Below are 22,656 nucleotides of genomic sequence, written 5' to 3'. Positions count from 1 at the left end.
CCGTAGCACATTCGAAAGTGCAGCTACCTTCAAACAAGAAATTTTAAGTATTAGAATGTCTGAGATACGACTTGTGGCCTTTGGACCTTCAGGAAAAGGTCTAAACCTGCTGAAGTTCTTTGGGTGAGGCCCAGGTTCCCCTCTGTAATTGTTAAGAGTAGGCATGACTTTGGATAAGGTCTGTGGAACTGTCAAGTCATTTAAATCTTCTGCTATTTAAATTTTGGGCACAATATAGATAGCCTGCAGTTCAAAAAAGATGCATTAATCCTTGGTTCTGACATGAGCCTAGGATATCATTATAGGATTAGTGCTGTTGACTGTTTTCACAATCTCTCATTATCACAGTGGGGGTGGAGCTCCTTGTTCACCGTTTGATTGACAGCTTCAAATGGTCATAACAAAATTAGGTATTTTTGTGGGTTAGGTAGGGTTATGGGGATGGGTGGGCTTACAGGCCCCAGGTGGGGTGCTCTTTCAGTGGGTCAGTGCAGACTCGATGGCCTCCTTCTGTACTGTAAGGATTCTATGATTCTATGAATATAGTGAAGTCTGTAATAGATACTTAGAACTTTATTTTGTTTCATCTCAATTTGAATCCTGAGGTTTGCCTATGATAGGGTTGTCATAGTGGGAAGGAGCTGTGGTTTGGCATGAGTTGGCACTGAGTTGGAATGGGGTCTATAAAGGACAATGGAGTAGGTCGTGAGGCATAAGTTGGCATGAAGGGTATCCTAGAGAAAGGGAACTGTAGTGACATGTATGACCGACTGGTAGATAGGGACGACACCGTACTGGACGCAACAAGAAGGAAATGGGAGGACGACCTGGGGATGGAGATAGGGTGGGGACTCTGGAGCGAAGCACTGCATAGGGTCAACTCCACCTCCACGTGCGCAAGGCTCAGCCTGACGCAACTAAAAGTGGTACATAGAGCCCACTTAACGAGAAACCGTATGAGTAGGTTCTTCCCGGAGGTGGAGGACAAATGTGAGCGGTGCCAAAGAGGCCAGGCCAACCACGCCCACATGTTATGGTCTTGCCCCAGACTTGTGGAGTACTGGACAGCCTTCTTCGAGGCTATGTCCAAAGTGGTGGGGGTGAGGGTGGAGCCATGCCCGATAGTGGCGGTCTTCGGGGTTTCAGACCAGCCAGATCTATTCCTGGGGAGGAGGGCGGACGCCCTTGCCTTTGCCTCCCTGATTGCCCGCCGTAGAATCCTGTTTGGCTGGCGGTCAGCAGCACCACCCAGAGCTGCAGACTGGCTGTCCGACCTCTCGGAATCTCTCCAAATGGAGAAAATCAAATTCGCCATCCGAGGGTCGGACGACGGCTTCCACAGAACGTGGGAGCCATTCATGCAATTGTTCCGGGACCTGTTTGTGGCCAACGTACATGAGGAAGAATAGTCGGGTGGCCAAGAACCAGGGGAAAATGGACGGGAATCGGGGGAAGGTAGCCGGGGGAGGGGGGGGGGGGGGGGGGGACGGGCTCGGTATGGGGGTTTGATGGCAAGCCAAGGCCCAAAACCAAACTATAAATAAATGCCTATAAACATGTGCCTCGGCCATATTGGGGAATGTAAAATATGTATGCTGGCTAAAGGGGGCGGCCACAATTATTGTTATGAAGATGCTTACCTGTAAATATTCATGTTAAATTTTTGTGTTTTCCTTTTTTTTTCTCTCTCTCTAATAATTTGTAATTTGTCATATATAAAATATGAAAACTCAATAAAAAAAACATTTATTAAAAAAAAAAAGTTGGCATGAAGGGCATGAGGGTTCATTCAGGTACCAAAGAGGCATAGGTTAGCAGTGAGAATATTCAGTGCCATGGGTGGTGGTGGATAGATGGGGCACAGGTTGGCACTGAAGGTATGAGTGACCATGGGGGTTGGTTGGAGGCATGCAAGATGGATGCATGGGGAGTGTGTAGGGGAGAGAATGAGGGGACTTCTTTTACTTTTATTTTTTGTCAATTGGGACAAAGTCCCAATGCATCGAGCTGTGCTGTTAAGTAGCTTCCTATGGCACCAATCAGCCCCTGTGGCTGCCTCCATACTGTTTCTGGGGTCGAAGAGCCCAATTCCAGTTAGCACCCATCCCTCCAGATCGGAAATCTGACTGGGTTTGCAGAGTTTGGAATTCTTCACTCCCGGGTCAGGAGTCCAGAGTTGGGAAAATTCCTGACTCCCCTCAAATTCAAGTCTGGAACGAAAATTGGGCCCAAATATAGAAATTGCTCATTGGGCCCAATGAATCTATGAACATTGGCTGCAAGGGACCTTAGCACAAGTGTTAACTTGTTTCCCTACCTCAGTCCCTTGACAGGTTGAGTGTTTTGTGTTTTTTTTTTAGTTTCATCAACTGCGGTTTGTTTTTGCTTTTGACAGTCTGCTCTCCATGATGCAGCTATTTACTAGATAAACACAGCCAGCGCTCAAAGACCTTTAGACTTTGCACTTTTTGAAAATTGCAACATATCAATGGAAGGGTTGATATGGCAATTAGCCAGGCAGAGGCAATGTTTGTATTTTTAATATCCCTGTCTACCTGTGACTTAAGTGTTCTTGAAATTTTTCTGTCCCAGGCAGTGGAACACAAATGTTTTGCAGCACTATGATCTGTGGAAAAGTTTTCCTGATGGGCAGATTAAAGGTTTCTCCTCCAGATAGAGTAGCAGAACCCCACTGTGACAAACTGCAGATTTGTTTTCTGTTGAAATGTGAGATTAGCCAGAGTTTAGTTTAGTTTAGTTTTGATGCAGCATTAGCCGTCTCCTCAATCAGTGGAGACAGAGCATGGATGCTGTGTTCCTAACTTTAGTAATAGTGTACGGTTGTGTTGAAGTGCTTTTATTCTGCACAATGAACTTCCAGTTGTTTTTTTGACACTACAGAGAAGAAATGGGTTTTGCCAGTAGTTCTCTGTTTCGTTGATCACTTATTTATAAAATGCAGGAAGCCAAGTAGTGTTCATGAAGATGAGCTTTAGTTATACTCACGCACTGGATATGATGTGATGAAGATCTTTATTGTTTGTAAACTTACAAAAGTCATGTTCTAGGATGTTTCGTCATCCATCAAACCTATTAAAATTTTGTACTCGGCAAAATGTGCATATACTTCAATCACTGGTCTGGGTAGGCAAGATTATTGATGAATTGTGTGGCGTAGTATCGTCTGTTTGAGTTGGGACATGCTGGGTTGTTCCCTCTGTATATTTTTAGAATCATTTCTTCTGCCAACTTGTGAACAAGAATCAGGAAGAGTCTTACTTTTCTTCCTTTGTATTGTTTTCAAACTTCCATGATGAATTCCTAATAATTATCTTTTGGAAGCTAGGCAAGGGCTTTTATGTCAAATCTGCTTCTATGTTTCTCCTTTCAGCTTTGATCCTGCTGGCCACATGATTTTAATCAAATTAATTTGTATTCATTAATTAGACACTGCATCACATTTGAAACTCATTTCAAAATGTCTTAAATCGGGCTAACTAATTTGTATCAAGTATTTCACAATTAGAAGAGGGAAGAAAATAAATTAACTGCCTTTGGGACCAGACTTCTTTGAAATTTTACATGAAGAACAAAGTGATTCCTTAATGGTTATGCTTTGGTAAACCAGAGCGAAGTATCAGCTAATGAAAAGGTCACTAATGCACTCTTACAATTTCCCCGTAAGGTGAGTTCTCTGACTCCTTCAGACATCTGAGCAGTGTGGAGGCAAAGCAGTCTCGAAGAGAGAGGGGAAACCTTAATTACTAATTATAGAGTTTGAAAAAATAAACTCCTTGAGATAAGAGTGTTACTGGCAAGATCAGCATTTATTCCCATTCACTAGTTTCTCTTGGAATGGTGATAATAGGCTTCTTCTTAAAACCCGTACAGTCCATGTGTTGAATGAACCCCCATAATGCTGTTAGTTAAGGAGTGCCAGGATTTGGGCCCAATGACAATGAAAGGACAACAATATATAATCCAAGTATGAATGTTGTGTGACTTGGGGGATATCTTGTAGAATGATGCTGCCCTTTTCCTCCTAAGTCAGGCTTCCCCAAACTTTTTGCTTGGTGGGGTGGGTGCAGAGCCCATTTCCATCTTTTTCTCATTTGAAAGGCTGATGAGCAAATTTCAGAAAGATGAGATTTGGATTTTGAAAAAAGTTGTGGTATTAAGAAAAGAAACAACTTGCCAAACAAAAATAAAGCAATGGCAAAGCAATAAATTAAGTTTAAAGAAAGGGTAATTAATAAAAATGGCCAGAGTGTGAGAGGGTCAGAGTGTAAGGAAGGCTCACTCCCAGTCTCGAGCTTCACTCTCCCTCGCCCACTGTGTGAATGCGAGAATGTGGTGGTGAGAGTGAGTCAGAAAACTTGGAGTAAGATAATCAGCACTGGCTTCATTATAGTGACAATTAATGTTTTCAATATTTAATATCTGAATATTTTCCACAAAACAAAGATGGAAATCTTCAAAAGTAAGATGTCAAGGGTACCTACCATAGTTTTAAGGAGAGAAACTGATGGGATAAATACATTGTCAATCAGCTGAACAATAAATATTGTGTTTTAAACTAAATCCATCTGACTGGGTTGAATGTTGGTTGTTTAAGGAGTAGGAATTTAAATAGATACAAAATGTTGTTTTAGAAGGAGATACCTTTATATAATTGTGTTGTGTTGGGGGGATGGAGGCTCTTTGATTTGTATGCTGGAGAAATTAATTTTACTCGCATGTTAGAATGTTGTGTAGCTGTTCTCTGTGTCATTTAGGCTGACATTTGAAACAATAATTGAATTTATTAAAATTTTGCTGAGACAGAAATCCCCATTGGTTACTTGGGTTTAATATTGCCTCACCAGACATGTCTGCTAAGCTTATTAATTCTGATTACCACGATGACCAAAGTCAGAAATATGGGACCGGTAATAGTACATATATACAGCAAATTTGGTTTATTGTAAGTAAAATTTGAACCAAAGGTAAATATCAGATATGGAAATCTTACTAAATCCTTCAATATTCCACTTCATTTAGAATTTAAAACTGTGTTCTGACTTTCCTTCCCAGACCTTTCTCTAGGATATTCTGCAATAAGCTATTTATCGCCAAAATGGAGGGTGAGTCTCTGCAAATCGAATCCTTGCAGTTCAGCAGGAGGCCATTTGGCCCATCGAGTGTGCACTGACCCTCCGAAAGAGCAGCCCACCCAGGCCCACACCCCCACCCTGTACCCGTAACTTCACCTAACCTTTGGACATTAAGGAGAATTTTTTAACATGGCCAATCTACCTAACCAAAATGTCATTATATAACTGAAATCAAGGAATAGCAAGAGAATCAGTGGAAGCATTGCCAAGGCTGGGATTGGTAGTACCCAATAGTACAATAAGTATTCTATGCCAACCAATATGTGTAGACTAGTCCATGTCTGGCAATGATTTGCTCTGTTCATTTGGGAGGGCATGCACTTAAACTGATTCTAACACTTTGTTTTTGTGTGTATCTGTCCATTTATTATAAAGTTTGGGAAGTTTCTAACACACTTCAGGTGCTATACTTCTAGTTCAGTTATGATTGTGTTGGTTCTTATACCTTTTTTGTTCAGTTTTATTTCCCAAAATCAAGAACAAAATGTAGTTATTTCCTACTATTGTTACTGGCCTTCAGATAACCTGGAAAGTTACTTTGACCAGAAGCGTTGAATAGCTTTCAACAATGATTACTGAGACTTAATTGACCTCAGAATCCATTTAGGTTACATCACCATACGGAGCTTGATTCAGACTAAATGATTACCATTTTTCTGGTCCCCAACTTGTACAATATGCATGTGAGTTTATATAATGATGTAATATGACTTTGGAGCAAACTGTTGACTCCAGCTCCACAGAGATTAATGTTTGGACTCTTGTTTCTGATCTTTTAAATGATCTGAATACTGAAACAATCAAGTTAATCAAATTGGCTGTGACAGTAACGCCTGAAAACATGTGCCGAAATCGCAATGTGCAATTACCCTACACCCGCTGCTTCAAATGCAGGCAGCACACAAACTTTGTTCCCTGCTCAGTACCATGATTGTAGGCTGTGCTAACCATGTTGTTGAGCAGCTGCATGCCTCAGCAGGCAACCCAAAATTAAGAAGCAAGCACCTGTTAAAGCTAGTCTGCACTACTTAAAACCAACCTGCAGCTCTTTTAATGATTGGTTGGGGGGGGGAGAGGGGGGGTGAAACATCCAGAAGGCAGAGATTCGTAAGCAGCATGGGCAGACGAGTGACAGCTGCAAATTAATTTGGAAAAGTGCGAGACAATGGGCAGGATGTACCCGAGTGGGAACAGAGTCCCATAATGAGTACGTTTAGCTGAGCACGGAGCACGGAGATATCCCACGCTATCGAACAGGACTCTAAACACATTTGGGGCCTCAGCAGAGAGCTCCCCGTTCAGCCTCACTCAGTCCCGTTTTCTGTACCATGGAGCTCTGCTTGCTGGAGCCCCTCAGTGCAGGAGATTGGGATGCCATTTTTAAATGGTAGCCATGATGTGGAGATGCCGGCGTTGGACTGGGGTGAGCACAGTAAGAAGTCTTACAACACCAGGTTAAATGGCGCACAGATCTCTTGACCCTCGCCTCTCCCCGCAACCGCAGTGGGAACCCCCGGGCCCAATCCTTGTCGCAGGAAGAATGCCAACTTGGCACCTTGCCAGTGCCAGGCTGGCACCGAGGTGGTGCCCTGGTGTCACCCTACCCAAAGGACAAGTGCCTGAGGGTCTCCAATCCACTGGGTGACCCTCACAAGGGTTGTTCCATATGGTCCTTGTTTACGGAGACTAGCATTGAATGGCACTCGCCCAAGGACTCCAAGGCGAAGGGTTTAGATATCAATGCCCCAGGTGTGTCATGGGAGTGCATATTAGAGTGAGAGTAGCTGTCTTGCTCTAATATGCAGATTTTCTAAAAGGTGATCAGCCCTCAATGGGCGGGATTCACATTGCGACATCTCGCGAGATCACATTAGACTTGGCAAGGCATAGCGAACTAGGTAGATCCCGGAAGAGGGATCCCCCGGCAACTATTGGCCGCGTTGCTTCGCGCTGCCTTTCAGACGTAACGCGGCCGGTAGATCGTGTCCAATGCCTTTCAGGCAGCAATATGAAATTTGTTTAAGCTCAGTGAAAGGTGTCAAGGAATAGCGAAACCTGGGAGTACAAATACAAGATTCCTGGGAAGTGAATGCACAGGTAAATATAAACACACAAAAATGGCCCAGTGGTATTTTGTGTTATACAGCTAACCCAAAGCTTCACTCCAAACCGCCCATCATCATGACATGGACCTCGATCACTATTTCTTCACTATCGCTGGATCCAAATCCTGTATCTCACTGCTCCTAACAGCAGTGTGGTATAATTATAGGCCACAGCACCTTGAGAAGGTGGATCACCACTGTTGCCCCATCTGCTCCTTAAGGGTTCAAAACTGACACATCACAAAAACACCACATATAGTATTCACTTAAAATTGCTTTATTTGTGCTCCTATGTCATAGAATTTACAGTGCAGAAGGAGGCCGTTTGGTCCATCGAGTCTGCACCGGCTCCTGGAAAGGGCACCCTACCCAAGGTCAACACCTCCACCTTATCCCCATAACCCAGTAACCCCACCCAACACTAAGGGCAATTTTGGACACTAAGGGCAATTTATCATGGCTAATCTACCTAACCTGCACATCTTTGGACTGTGGAAGGAAACCGGAGCACCCGGAGGAAACCCATGCACACACTGGGAGGATGTGCAGACTCCGCACAGACAGTGACCCAAGCCGGAATCGAACCTGGGACCCTGGAGCTGTGAAGCAATTGTGCTATCCACAATGCTACCGTGCTGCCCTGGCCTGTATCACAGACTACCTGAATATACTAATAAACATTACTCAACTCACAAATTAAACTCTTGTATCACCCTAGCAGAACAGTTAGGTAGGCTCTTCTCCAAGGCCTCTTCACTGATCTCTGAACCATTAACTCTGGCTCATCTTCAGTTATGGTTGTTCCTTGGGTTTTCGTTCCTGAGGCTTTGATCTCTTGTACCTTTATACCAATTTCTTCAGTCTTCTAGAATGTTCAATGACATTGTGTAGGATCCTCATTTGGCTGAGGTCATTCTTCCCGAAGGTCTGGTAAACAGGACACGCCTGTTAATGTTCCCTATGCAGTTTTCCACTCTAACAATCCTTTGCAACCACAAAGGTCAGATGATCTTCTTGCTCAGGGTCTACAGATGTCTGTGGTTGTCCAGTTAAAACATCCCTTCCTCCTTTTCACTACAAAGCTGCTACCTTTCGCTTATGATCTTTCTTGCGGTTCACCACAGTACGTCTTGCGTCTGGACACCTGTGGTTTCCATCATTGCACTTTTTATTGTAGTACTTGACCAACTTTCCCATAATGCAACCTGATTTGGCTACACCGCCACCTTCTCGAGGACAGAAATGGGCAGCAGTACACTCATCGCAAGAATTGATAGAAAAAAGGGGTGGTGCATATGTGGCTGCAGCAGGTTCCGGAGTCGACCTACAGCTGATTCTGACTGGGAAAGATGCAAAGAGTTGCCCAACATATGACAGAATGGGCTCCAAGATTTTCTAATTGCATGAGAGTCTTGGTCGAGGAAATGAAGAGTTCAATCCACAGGGGGGTAAGAAGCCCTCCAAAGAAAGTCTTGAGAATGCAATGACACCAGATAGGCATGGCTGATGACCTGGATGTAGTGTCACAAGACATTCAATGACCTCTCATGTGGTCACGGTCAATGAATGTGTCTACAAGTCCCACATCCCCCCAACTGCATCACTAGCCTCCGACTCATTTCACTCCCATAACTCAGCCACTAACAACCTCTTGTCAATCACAACTCATACTTAATATTCATAGTTTCCACTCATTCTCACGTACTTAGCACTGCTGCAAGCCTCACACCTGCTTCTTACACATAGTGCCAGATATTCAATGATAACGACCGCATTACACAAACTGATTGTGCCAACTCACTGCCCACTGGCACACTTTCCTCTCTCTTGCAAGTTAAGATGAGACACAACTGGAATCAGCAGGTGCTAACCGGCAGGGGGGTAAGTCGGCTGCAGTTCTTCAACCCTCTTGGTAAAAACTAACCATTGTTTGAGCAGCCATTGCTGAGGTGGTGGCCAGTGGTGGGGCTGGGCCATTAGAGGCCGACTGCATCCTTACAACCCACTTTCCCCTCATCCACAATCTCTTCTCATTTGCAAGTATGCAGTCCTTGTGTTCATCCCCTTTGCCTCATTGCGCCTCTGCCTGTGTCTTTCTCCATAAGCTTCCCAAGAACTGAAACCTTGCCAGCGTCTGGTGAAAAGATAAGATAGGGATGATGAAGGAACACCATTGCTTAATCTCTCATTCGCAGCCATTAGATATTGACACTGAGTGAACTTGAGAGGGCAACTTAGAGGCAGGATGTGCACATGATGCATCAGCAGGCACGAGCAGCCAGGGCAGGTTACTATCAGTGCTGGTTTCCTGGAGGGAAAGATCACGTACTGGTTCGAATGAAAAGCACACAGATGAGCTCTTTGGGGGCAGCATTCAGAAGGTAGCTAATGCTATGTTACACTTTGTTGCCATATTCTGCCTAGTCTACATACTTCCATTAGACACTAACTGCTGTGCGTCTAAATTTGCACTTGAGTATTTAGACAATGTGGCAAGGCAGTTAAAAATGGTATAAATTGTTGACAGAAAGTCATCAAATACATAGAAGTAATGCTCTGTCTGTATAATACCCAGATCAGACCACACCTGAAAACTCTAAAGTACAGTGGTCTCTGGAATACAGAGAACATGATCGTATACTAAGGAAGAAAACAGTAAGAATAATTTCAAGGAAATGAGTTGTGAAGGTTTATGTAGCTCGAGCTCCACAGTCTAGTAAGAAGTAGACAAGAGTGATCTGATCAAGATATTTGGAATATTAAATGGTATTTGAGGTAAAGCAGAATTTTAATGTCAAGCAAGTGCTATTGTGTCCGTGTGGAGTTTGTACATTCTCCCGTGTCTGCGAGGGTTTCACCCCCACAACCCAAAGATGTGCAAGTTAGGTGGATTGGTCACGCTAAATTGCCCCTTAATTGGGGAAAAAAAAATAATTGGGTACTTTAAATTTATTTTTAAAAAAGCAAGTGCTATTGGCACCAAAAAACTAAATTAGCTTGAGGCACATTTAAAATTAATGTTAAAATTACTTACTTGGTATAATAATTATTTGGAATAATTTGCTACACAAGATTGTGCAGTAATATATTGGAAGTGTTGAAGATGCAGTAGTGCGCTCGCCCAGAATGCTGGTGTACTCGAGGGATAATAGGCTGGTGGCCTTTTCTTCTTTCTAACTGGTACACTTGTGCAGTGCTGCACCAAGTTTTGTCAGAACACAGCTGGGTATATTCTCCAAGGGACTGGAGCATAAAAGTAAAGAAATCTTATCACAATTGTGTAGGGCACTGGTGAGTACAATGTGTAGTTTGGTCTCCTTGCGCAAGGAAGAACATAGTTGCCCTAATAAATTTTGGGGTAACAAGGGAATTAAGAGATCATTAAAATATTTAAAATCCCACCACTGACCACTGCTGGTAATAAATCTGGAACTAAAAGCAAGTTTCTGTAATGCTGACCATGATCGATTGTCATAAACACCCATCTGCTTCATAGTTGTCTTTTGGGGAAGGAAATCTACTGTCTGTACCTGGTCTGGTCTACATGTGACTCCAGATCCACAGCAAAGTGTTTGACTCTTAGCTGCCCCCTGAAATGGCTTATGAAGCCGCTCATTTCAAGGCCAGTTCGGGATGGGGAACCAAATGCTGGTCTTGCCAGCCACACCCACCTCCTATGGAAGCTCGTTCAAATCAAATCTAGACCAGCTGTACGGCTTCGCTTATTTATAGTATGATGGGTCAGATGCCCTGTCTCATATATACTTGGGTGATTTGAAAACTGATTTTTCAGTTAACTGATTTACCTTTTTCCACAAGATCTTATTAAACCATTTCAAGCATAATTTAAAGTTTGCAGAACTGTTCGCCAGTTTAAATCCTATAAATGCAAACTTAACTTAGCCCTTTATTTGATAGACATCTTATTTTAGATTTTTGTACTATCACCTCTGAACTTGCCTCTCTGTTTAAGCTCCTGCGGTTTAAAATATCGCTCACGTTAGCCTGATCCACAGTTGGGTCTAATTCACTCATCATATTGTCCTTGCTAACCTCCCACTGTCCTCATTTATAGACCTGTCTTACAGCCTTGCCTCATTCGATCCATCACATTCTCCAACTCTGCATCATGTCGCTTACCCTCCTTCACGAGTCTCTTGGGCATCCTCACCGTCTGGTATTCATCACTTGGAGGACAAGCTCCTGTCATTTTGGCCCCACCCTATGCTCTCTCAAACCTCTTTGCCCTGATACTCTCCTGCTGTTAAAAATTACTTTGAAAGCTGGACTGTGCCATTAACTCCTTAAGTCTGCAACACTCATTTTGAATTTCTCTGAAGTACCTTGGGATGAAAGATTATGGTGGAGACGTTATCAAAATGTAAATGATTGCTATTTTTACTTCTACAACAGGCTTATTTATTTTCCTTGTAATTGTTTTACTCTCTTCATAGGTTACGCCTTCCTTCTATTTCAAGAGGAAAGCTCTGTGCAAGCTCTGATAGATGCATGTATTGAGGAAGATGGAAAGCTATACCTGTGTGTTTCAAGCCCCACTATCAAGGACAAACCGGTAAATGGATCTTCAGCTTGTTTCTGCTCGCCATCTGTTCTCTTTGTCATTTCATGAGCCACCTAACCTGGGAATTATTCAGCTGTCTTCTCCTAGTCCCCCACCCCCTGATGAAAGCAAATGCACGCTGTATCATTTTGATTATCTATTTACTGATGGGTCTTTTTATTTTCAGTAAAATCTAAAGATTGGGTCTTGGGAATTCGTTAATAAATGGCGAGCTGCATAATTAAGCCTTTGTATTGTAGCTTTCATAGCAGTAAGCAAATACAAAGCAGCCTGCTATTTGTTCCCTGTAGGTGATTGCTGTATCAGCTTTTTTTTTGTTGACTAATTGTGTCCTAATCCCTGGCTTTCTGCAAAATAAAAGAAGGTAAACAATGCTTACTGATTTTTCATCAAACCCAAGCAGTTTTGTAACACTTTTGTCCCTCGGAGTTTTGTAATAAAGCGAATCTAGCAATTTGAAACAAAGCCCATGTACATTTTCATGAAAAAAAATGTTTTATGTTTCTTCTTTTCAAATGACCTGTCCTATGCTGGCTGACTGGATCTTTTACAAAGTAAATTGCGATAAATTAAAATTGGAACATGTTACTACAACACGTTATGTTTGCTCAAAGTGCTTGGATTTCATAGTTTAAGAAAAATGCTTTCTTCCAAAACTCGTTCAGCATAATCTTGTTTCTTTAAAGGTGCAAATTCGACCATGGAACCTGAGTGATAGTGATTTTGTGATGGATGGTTCTCAGCCTCTGGATCCCAGGAAGACTATTTTTGTGGGAGGTGTTCCCAGACCTCTTCGAGCTGGTGAGTGAAAATGAAGTGAATCCTCAGTGAGCAGGTTTTGCTGAAGTCCAGAATGTGAAGTATGATTCCAAATTCCAAACCTGCTTTATTTGTGCTGGTTCTGGAGTTCAACCGTACAAAAGTATTTTGCCTGATTTAGGCAGGGTAAATTATTTCGGAGGCCATGTTCTGATGATAGGTCAAGGACCTAAAACATTGGCTGGAATTTTCTGGTCCCACCTAAATCATAGAATACCTACAGTGCAGCCATTCAGCCCATCGAGTCTGCACCGACTCTCTGAAAGAGCAACCTAACCAAGGTCAGGCCCCACTTTATCCCAGTAACCCACCTAACCTTTTGGATTAAGGGGCAATTTAGCATGGTCAAACCACCTAACCTGCACTGGGTAGGGGCAGCAGGGTGGCGCAGAGGTTAGCACTGCTGCCTCACTGTGCCGAGGACCCGGGTTTGATCCTGACCCCGGGTCACTGTCCGTTTGGAGTTTACACATTCTCCCCATGTCTGCATGGGCCTCACCCCCACAACCCAAAAAGATATGTCAGATAGGTGAATTGGCCACGCTAAATTGCCCTTTAATTGGGACTTCAGCGAAACTGGAAGATTCAACCGGCAAGTAGGACTGGAAAATCCCACCCATTAACTATATTTTCCCTTTACCGATGCTGCCTGACCTGCTGAGTATTTCCAGCATTCTGTTTTACTTCTGAGGATGGTTGCATGTTAAAATAGAACCTTGGGGCAGAAAGGCTTTAAGGAGCTATAATGTCAATTTATCCCTAAAGAATATAATCAATAATACAAATGCATAATATTTTCTGCAAAGGATCCTTCTGTCATATTTCTCTTGTAAAAAGGTTTATTTTCTTTAAAGGAGCCACCTGAAATGGGCCTGGGTGTGATTGTATTATTTGGATTTATCACATAATTTCTGCCAACGCACTTGCCAAATCTTAGGAATAAAATGGGGACAGTTGCAGAAGTAAAGTTTTACTGAAGTACATGGAGATTCCCATGTTTAAAATCTTAGTGTGTATGAATTTTAATTCTGGATACAAATGTAATCTTTCCTTAGGTTGAGTTGTATATTTCTGTTGTATTCTTTGAAATACTTTGAAAGCGGTTTTCAATTTTATGCACCCATGGCAAAGGCAGTACTGTACAGTGCCTGCATCATTCATATTTGAGCAGTAAGCATTCAAAAGGAGCTGTGAGGATTACACTAATGAGCCACAAGTAGATGAGAGATGGAAAACCTTAGAGCAAACTCTCAGTGGTATATCCAGATTGCAGCATATGTCCTACAAACCTTATTTTTATGAACCAGTTTTTTTCCCAGTTAGTTTGTTCAGTTTATTCCAGTTTTTTCAGAGATGAATAGGAAGAAAAGACTGGGGGAGGAACGGTAGGGAAAAAGGGATAGTAACAGAGGGAATGGGAAGGGGGAGGGATAGGGAATGAGAGGGGCTGGAAGAGTGATAGAGGGAAAAAGAGGAGGGATAAAGGGATAATGAGGGAATGGAAAGGGCATAGGATACTGACAGGGAAATGGAGGCTACAGATTTTTATAAAATTACTCGTTCAATCACTTTTATTGCAGGAAAAGTAATTGAAGATCCATGAGTGTTTGAAACAAGGATGGGCTTAGAAATTATATCAGGGAGCAATGGTGCTGATGATGTTTTCATTTCAGATGAGGGGCATTGGGGAACTGGGTTATTTCCTGCCCCACCCTCAGCAGCTGAAAACTTTATATTTGACACAATATTTGGATTTTTAAAAAATATATTTTTATTCTCCATTTTCACATTTTCCTTCACAACTTACACCCCACCCACAGACAGTAAACGGTAACAAATACAAAATCAATCCCCTTAACAATAACAACCATCCCATCCTCCAACCACCACAAACAATGGCCCACCTGTCAATATATGCATCCAATAAAACAAACCCTCCCACGGTGGAAACAAAGAAGAAAAAGGAGTCCGGGACTACCCATGGTCACCATAGAGTCCCCCCCCCCACCCCGTTCTGCCAGGCTCCGATGGCCACAGCCCCTCCCCCCACCTCACTCCCGTTCACTGGCCGGCTTAAACCGGCCAGCGCGGAGGCCCACACCCAGGTCCCTTTCCCCCTTGCCCGGCCCAAGGAAAGCCCAGAAATCCCCTTTTAGCGCACATCCCGCATATCCACCTACACCCTAAAAAGCTCTCACTTCGAGTGAAAGTCCCATCACTTCCCTTGTCCAGATATATACAACATTGGCTCCTTTAGCCCATACACCCGCACGCAGTGAAACAAAAAAGAAGAAAATATGGTCCTGAGGTTACATCGGCACATGGCTATTTCTCAATTTCTCAGTTCTGCCACAGTCCTTCTGCCTTCGCAAACTCCTCCGCTACTTCCGCCGTTCCAAAATAAAAGTCCTTGAGCTTATAAGTCACCCTCAGCTTCGCGGGATACACAATGCCGCACTGCACCTTGCTAATGTACAGTGCCCTCTTCACCCGGTTGAAAGCAGCCCCGCCTCCTCGCCAGCTCCACCGTAAAGTCCTGGTATACACGTATACCAGTTCCAGCCCACTGCACCACCCGCTTCAGCTTGGCCCAGCACAGGACCTTCTCCTTCACACTGTACCTACAGAAGCGCAGAGTCACTAACCTTGGCGGCTCACCCGCCTTTGGTACAGGCCTCCACGACCGATGAACCCGATCCAGTTCATATCGGGAGGGATCCTCCCCCTGCCCCAATAGTTTCGCCAGCATAGTGGCAAAATACTCAGTCGGCCTCGGCCCTTCAACTCCTTCGGGCAGCCCCACAGTCATCAAATTCTGTTGCCTGGATCTGTTTTCCAGGTCTTCCATTTTTCCTCGCAGATCCTTGTTAATGTCCATCACCTTCCGCATCTCCTTCCCCATCGAGGTAAGTTGATCACTGTGCTGCAATAATGTCTCCTCCACTTCCTTCAGCGCCTCCCCTTGCGCCCGCACCTCCGCCACTGCGCTCATCACCGCTGTCGTTACCGGGGAAATCGCCTCCTCCACCAGCACACTCAAAACCTCCCTCATCTCCTTCAAGTGTTTTGTAAACTGCCTTGCGAATTCTGCAGCCATAACCTTGGTTATTTCTTCAGCCGTAGGCAATGCGGCCTCCCCTGGTGCTCCAGCCTCCTTTTTCCTTGGTGACCCCGTGGTGACCTCTCCACTCCCCAACGGACCTTCAGCTGCTTTTTTAACAGCCGTTTTCTTGCTGATTTTCGACATCTTCTTCTACTGTGCCTCCTCCGTGCCTTCTCCCTGCCTTTGATGCCTCCGTGGACCCTGGGACCGGGCTTAAAGCCCCGAAAACGCCGTTCCCGATCGGGAGCCCTCCGTTGCGCGGCTGCCTCCCGCCCGCCATCACCGGAAGTCCCACAATATTTGGATTTTAATGGTATTTTGTAACCTGTTAGAAATCTGCTTTCAACCCTAAAAATGTTTCCTGGACGAGTTGCCTATTAATACCATGTATGTGGCCGCAAGGACTTCTGTACAATTTTACAGAAGCCAGTTTATTTGATTGGGAATCAAATCCCAGCTCTAATCTTAATTTGTGAAGGGGAGCTATTTTACAGCACACACCCAAAATAACCTCGCCCCGCAGCACATTTTACATTCACGGGAAAGAAATGGCCCAATAATATCACTCCTGGGGGTGAGGAGAGTGGGGAGGGGTGAAATGTTATTGTGCTGTCCTGGGACCAGCATAGTCTACTCTTGTGAAAAACAAAATGTTGATATCAGCTGCCCCAGCTCCCTATTCAGTGCCACTTGGGCCGAACTGCTCCCTTGCAGTTTGAGATAACAAATGTTCTGCATTGTAAGTGGATGCTAAATTTGGAATAGTTCTCTGAACAGGAATAATGAATGATTACCTTTAGTTTCTCCCATTGTGCAATTGGAATGCTAACTTCAAATATATCCATACTAGTGAAAGCACACTGAGAAGTATGTTCTACTGTAAACAAGGCATTTGTGTAATACAGAGCGTAAAATCTTGTTTATGTTTTCCTTTCTCAGCAAGGTAACCCAGCCATTCTCCCTGTGCTTGCGTTATCACTTTGTAAATGGTGTGCTAGGTTTAGAAATATGTTTACAAATGCAGGGAGGGAAAATACGGTGTTTCCGAACAAAAGCAATATTGGGTTTAGAGTGATAACTGTTGGATAAAATCTGCATTTGGGTGAGGTTTGATTAGAATTTTTGAGCAGGTTTGACATTTTTTGAAAGTCTGGATTTTCTAAATACAGACTCAAAAATCAAAGCAATGCGCACTGGTATTGCCAGTTTCAGAAGACTAGCATAACTTAGAATTTTATAATGAAAGATATGTGGCTTGCAAAATCCAAATGCCGCCTATATCACAAAAGGAAAGTGATCAGTAGCTGGAGTTATTATTTTTTTCTCTTTCTCTCTCTGTCCCCATTTACTTAATCACGAAATATATTTCATGTCTATGTTCACGTTGCTGCAGCCGTTCAGGAGACTATTGAAAATAGTATAGTCTGCAGCCATCTCCATGAATCCTGTTTTCCTGCTACCATGTCATTTTTCAGGGTACTTGTTTGGACAGAATGGATAATGGACATAGTGCCGAACCACATATTTTTCCACTCTTTTTTTTTTTTTCCTTTCCATCACCCAGCTGAGACTGAAAGAACTCGTATCCTTAGGGAAGACACATGCAAAGAACAAACAAGACTGAGAATTGAATTTGAGTCCTCATGTGAGGGATGTTGATGTTACTCCTGTAGAATTGCAGACAGTGGACAGAATGTTCCCAAAAAATAGCAGTGTGTCAGGTTCAGACTGAAAACCGGCGTGTGTATCTGCAGATGCACAGTCGAGTTTTCATTCCAGGTTTTCTGGCGAGCAGTGCTCAGAAATTCTGGGGGAATGGTTTGCGACGTCACTCTGGCGGGACGGGGCCTGATAGAGCCAGAAAGGCCAGCCCCACACCTTTAGAGGGCACCCCAATCTCAAAGCTACATTTAAGGCCCCCCCCCCCCTCCCCCCCCCCCCCGCCCATGGAGACCGGGATCATCCACCACCTTGTGAGAATCAGCGGCCCTTACAGAACTTGCACTCGCAGCTAACAGCACCGCTAAATTGCACCCCTTGTCCATGTTGAGCCCTGACTAAGCTATCCAAATTGAGTGTAGCAGCCCTGTATCTTGAACTTGAATCTAAATTTTTGGAGGCTCAGCCACTTTCTTGAAACTATTTAAGAATATGCAAAATTTTTTTGAAGGACTCTTTCTGTTTTGCATCATATTTTGTTCTCAAATTCGGTTAGGTTAAAATTGGTTCATTATGTCTGCCAATCTGAAGGATATATAAAATGAAAGGAGTACTTAGAACGTGTATAAGAGAAATGGAAGGATTTTAATTCTGAATTTAATTGTACGTCCTTTTGTAGTAGTTGTGAACTAGGAAAATAATATTATTAAATAGTGCAGTTGGCATGGGGAAACATTGGTGAAATTGTTGCTTAGGATTTTGGGTTTTTTTCTTGCAGTTGAATTGGCTATGATCATGGATCGGCTGTATGGAGGGGTCTGCTATGCGGGCATTGATACAGATCCTGAGCTGAAATACCCAAAGGGGGCTGGCAGAGTGGCTTTTTCCAATCAGCAGAGCTACATTGCTGCTATCAGTGCTCGCTTTGTACAGCTCCAGCACGGAGACATTGATAAACGGGTGAGTGATTTGTTGCAATGATTGATGAACACTGTTACAGACAGAAAGGTGATTTGGGTCTTCTCTAATTGGCATCAATTTGAGATGGATTTCAAAACAAAGCCTTTAATTTGAAAATCGGGAACAATTGAGTAACATTACTGCAAGTTTCTGCAGGTAAATGCTATTGGCGTCATTTCAGTAAATACTGTGATCTAATGTAACAGTATTTGTTAGAGGAGATTTCTGGTAAGGATGTCTATTTTTAGTTGCCTTGCAGAAATAATTTAAATATGCTTCTCAGCTGGCAAACTTGATTATTTGTGACCCAGACTTTATATTTTTATGCCTACACTAGATTTCCTGTGATGTGGGTCGTGGTAAGTCAAATGATCCAGTTTTATGAGCACAGGAACATTATACCAGAACTTCCAGTAAAAAATAACAAGCGAGGGCAACCGCTCTCGCCGGGCTGTACTTTATCTGCCAGGGCGGGCAGGGATTCTCTGGGGGAGGGCAGGAAAAATGCTGTGGCCGTCCGGCCCACTACCTTCCCGCTCACCCCCATAATACACCTGTGGGGGTGCTGAAATTGGCAGCCTGCCCACCATGTTAAAATGACCATGTAAGGATCAATTAGGCTTGTTATTAAGTCAGTTAATCCTAATAATGTGCTGGCCATACCATAGTATTTTTGGTGTGGGCAGCAGGGGTGAGTGTTTTAACATAATATGGTTAAGGGGGGGGGGGGGGGAGGGGAGCTTTTTGAGGGCCCTAGGCTTCCTTCACTGCCTCTGTTCTTGATGCCCCTCAGCCCTTCTGGCTCCAGACCTACCTTTTCCAGTGATCCTCGGCCTTGGGCTACTCTTCAGTTCTCGTCCCAGCAGCTGCCACTGAAGCTGCTGCCGTTGCTGGGACTGTTGTAGCTGCCGGTCAATCTGATTGGCCGGCAGCTCCTGAGAACGGGACTTCTGCCCCAGTGAGGTGCAAAATACCCACTTGGTCCTTCATTGCCATGGGACTGCTTGGTGTGGTGTCAGTCTTCTTTATGCTGACATGGTTTCCAAGGGGAGCATACGTCCATTCTTTCTCTCTCTCTCTCTCTCTCTCTCTCTCTCTCTCTCTCTCTCTCTCTCTCTCTTTCCCCCCCCTCCCCCATTATTCAGCTCTCCGTTACATAAAAACATGCATAGAAAATGGAAGCAGGAAGAGACCATTTGGCCCTTCAAGCCTGTTTCTCCATTCATTATGATCAAGCTCAATAGCCTGATCCAGCCTCTTCTCGCCCCCCATATCACTTGATCCCGTTAGCCACAAGAGCTATAATCTTACTCTTTCTTGAAATTGGCCTCAACTATTTTCTGTGGTAGCGAATTCCACAGATTTACCACTCGCTGGGTAAAGAAATTTCCATTCACCTCAGTCCTAAAAGGTTTACCCCTTATCCTCAAAATATGACCCCCAGTTCTGGACTTCCCGCCATCTGGTACATTGGGCTGAATGCTCCGATTTTGAGGCCATATCCAGAGGAAGTGTCTCGGTTTGCAATGAAGAAGTCGGTGCCGTCCCTGCACTGATGCTCCACCTGGTGAGGGAGCTAGCAGCCGTGCCATGTAAAGCCCCCGGCTTTACCTGCAGATACGGATTGTGCATTGCTGGGCGAAACCTGCGGGGGCCACACTACAACTTGGTGCCGGCCACGTGCCGTCTCGGCCTGCCAGATAGTCTGCCACCCACCCAACCCCCAGCCCCCCGCTGAAGCCCTCCCGACCAGCGGAACGGCACCCTCCCTGACTGTGACGGTGCTGGAAACCGTCTGCAGTGGCCAAGCAAAGTCCCTGAAAACGGTGAGGATACACGGCCAATGCCATCGGTAAGTCCATCCGGGGCGGAGCATGGGGGAGTGCCTTGGGTGACGTCTTCAGGCCATCCCAACAACGTGTGATGTACTTGCCGATTATGCCGTCTTTGAGGGGGCGGAGCATCTGAAAAACGGCACCGCCCCCGATTTTGGCATAAAAACACATTCTCCGGCCAATCGCCGAAAAGCTATTTCGGCATCAGCAATCTGAGAATCCCGCCCTTAATTTCCGAATCTACCCTGTCTAATCCTGTTTGAATTTAATTTGTTCCTGAGATTCTGTCTCACTCTTCTAAACTCTAATGAATATAATACTAACTGAATCAGTCACACCATCCCAGGAATCAGCCTGATAAACCTTCGTTGCACTCCATTCATAGCAAGAACACCCTTCCTCAGATAAGGGCACCAAAACTACAGAATACCCAAGTGTGGCCTCACCAATGCCCTATATAATTGCAGTAAAACACCCCTCTTCCTATACTGAAAGCCAACATACCATTTGCCTTCTTTACTGCCTGTGGTATCTGCGCGCTTACACTCAGTGACTGATGCACGATGACACCACGGTCTCACTGAGTATCCACCACTCTCAATTTACACCCATCCAAATAATAATCTGCCTTCCTATTTTTGCTACCGAAGTACATTTAACCACAATATACTGCATCTGCCATGCATATGCTCACACTCAGCCTGTCCAAATCCTGCTGAAGCATCTCTGCATCCTCCTCTCCGCTCACCCTCCCGTCCAACTTTGTATTATCTGCTAATTTGGAGATATTACATTTGGTTACCTCGTCCAAATCATTAATATACAATGTGAACAGTTGAGGTCCTAACACAGATCCCTGCAGTATCCCACTTGTCATTGCCTGCCATTCGGAAAAAGACCTATTTATTCCAACTTTTTGCATCCGGAGTGCTAACCAGCTTTCTATCCATCTTGAGGCACTATCCGCAATTCCATACACTTCAATTTTAAATAGTAATCTGCTGTGTGAAACCTTGTCGAAAGCTTTCTGAAAGTCTAAATAAACCACATCCACCGGTTCTCCCTGGTCAACTCTACTAGTTAAATCTTCAAAGAATTCTAGTCGATTTGTCAAGCATGATTTCCCTTTGTAAATCCATGCTGACTTTGTCTGATTACATCATTTATTTCCATTGCTTACCTCCCTTTTTGAATAACGGGGTTATATTAGCTACCCTCCAATCTGTAGAAACTATTCTAGAGTCAAAAGAATTTTGTAAAATGACAACCACTGGATCTACTATTTCAAGGGCCACTTCCTGAAGTACTCTGGGATGGAAATTCAGGCCCTGGAGATTTGTCTGCCTTCAATACCATTAGTTTCTCCAAAACCATCTCGCTACTAATACCAATTTCCTTAAGCTCCTCAATAAAACCTGTGTTTCTTCAAACCTCCGGTACATTATTTATGTCTTCCTTTGTGAAGTAACAAAGAATGAATTTAGTTCCGCAGCCATTTCTTTGTTCCCCATTATGAATTCCCCTGTTTCTGACTGTAAGGGACCTACATTAGTTTTTATCAATCTTTTTCTCTTTACATACCTATAGAAACTTTTACAATCAGTTTTATATTCCCTGCTAGCTTACTTTCATATTGTATTTTCCCCTTCTTAATCATTCCCTTGGCCTACCTTTGCTGAATTTGAAACTGTTCCCAATCCTCGGTTTGTTACTTTTTCTTACTAAGGTTTATGTCTCTTCTTTGAATCTAATGATATATCTAAATTCCCTTATAAGCCATGGTTTGGCTACAGTTCCCTTTCTGCTCTTGTGCCAAATAAAAATAAACAACTTTTGGAGTTCACTTAGTCACTTGAATGCCTGCCATTGGCTGTCTCCTGTTCTTCCTTTCAATAATGATTCCCAGTCCATCATAGCCAATTCACGTCTCACACCATCACAATTACTTTTATTGAGATTCAGAACTCTGTTCTCAGAATGAACTACCTCACTATCCACCTTGATAGAATTGTTTGTCATATTATGGTCACTCCTCCCGAAGGGTGTTCTCGCAACTCGATTGCCAACTAATCCTTTCCCATTGCACTACACCCAGTCCAAGACGGTCTGTTCCCTTGTTGGTTCCTCAACGTATTGGTCCAGAAAACTGTCCGTACACACTCCAGCAATTCCTCATGTTTGTACTGTGACTAGTTTGACTCACCCAATCTACATGCAGATTAAAGTCACCCACAATCACAGAGGTTGCTTTATCACATGCATCTCTGATTTCCTGTTTCATGCTATTCCCAACATTACCATTGCAGTTTGGAGTTCTGTATACCACCCCGACAAATGTTTTTTCCCCCTGTTTTTTAACTCGACCCATACAGATTCCACATCTTCTGTGCCAATATTGTTCTTCAATGTTGTATCAATATCTTTAATCAACAGTGTAACT

At 43.8% G+C, this 22,656-nt stretch overlaps 1 protein-coding gene across 8 annotated transcripts in view; it reads left to right on the top strand.

The window, feature by feature from the left end:
• cpeb3 (cytoplasmic polyadenylation element binding protein 3) overlaps window positions 1-22,656 on the top strand; it is a 145,477-nt gene that overhangs the window by 100,049 nt on the left and 22,772 nt on the right. For all 8 annotated transcript variants that reach the window (XM_038821333.1, XM_038821332.1, XM_038821328.1 and 5 more), the window contains 3 exons: window positions 11,713-11,831; window positions 12,527-12,641; window positions 18,200-18,381. In XM_038821333.1, coding sequence (XP_038677261.1) covers window positions 11,713-11,831; window positions 12,527-12,641; window positions 18,200-18,381 — 416 coding nt within the window. The remainder of the gene's footprint in view (window positions 1-11,712; window positions 11,832-12,526; window positions 12,642-18,199; window positions 18,382-22,656) is intronic.

Source organism: Scyliorhinus canicula, chromosome 16 (assembly GCF_902713615.1).
Source record: "Scyliorhinus canicula chromosome 16, sScyCan1.1, whole genome shotgun sequence".
NCBI classification, from domain to species: Eukaryota; Metazoa; Chordata; class Chondrichthyes; order Carcharhiniformes; family Scyliorhinidae; genus Scyliorhinus; species Scyliorhinus canicula.
The sequence above is the reverse complement of the archived record's forward strand: the minus strand, read 5'-3'. Positions and strand labels throughout refer to the sequence as shown.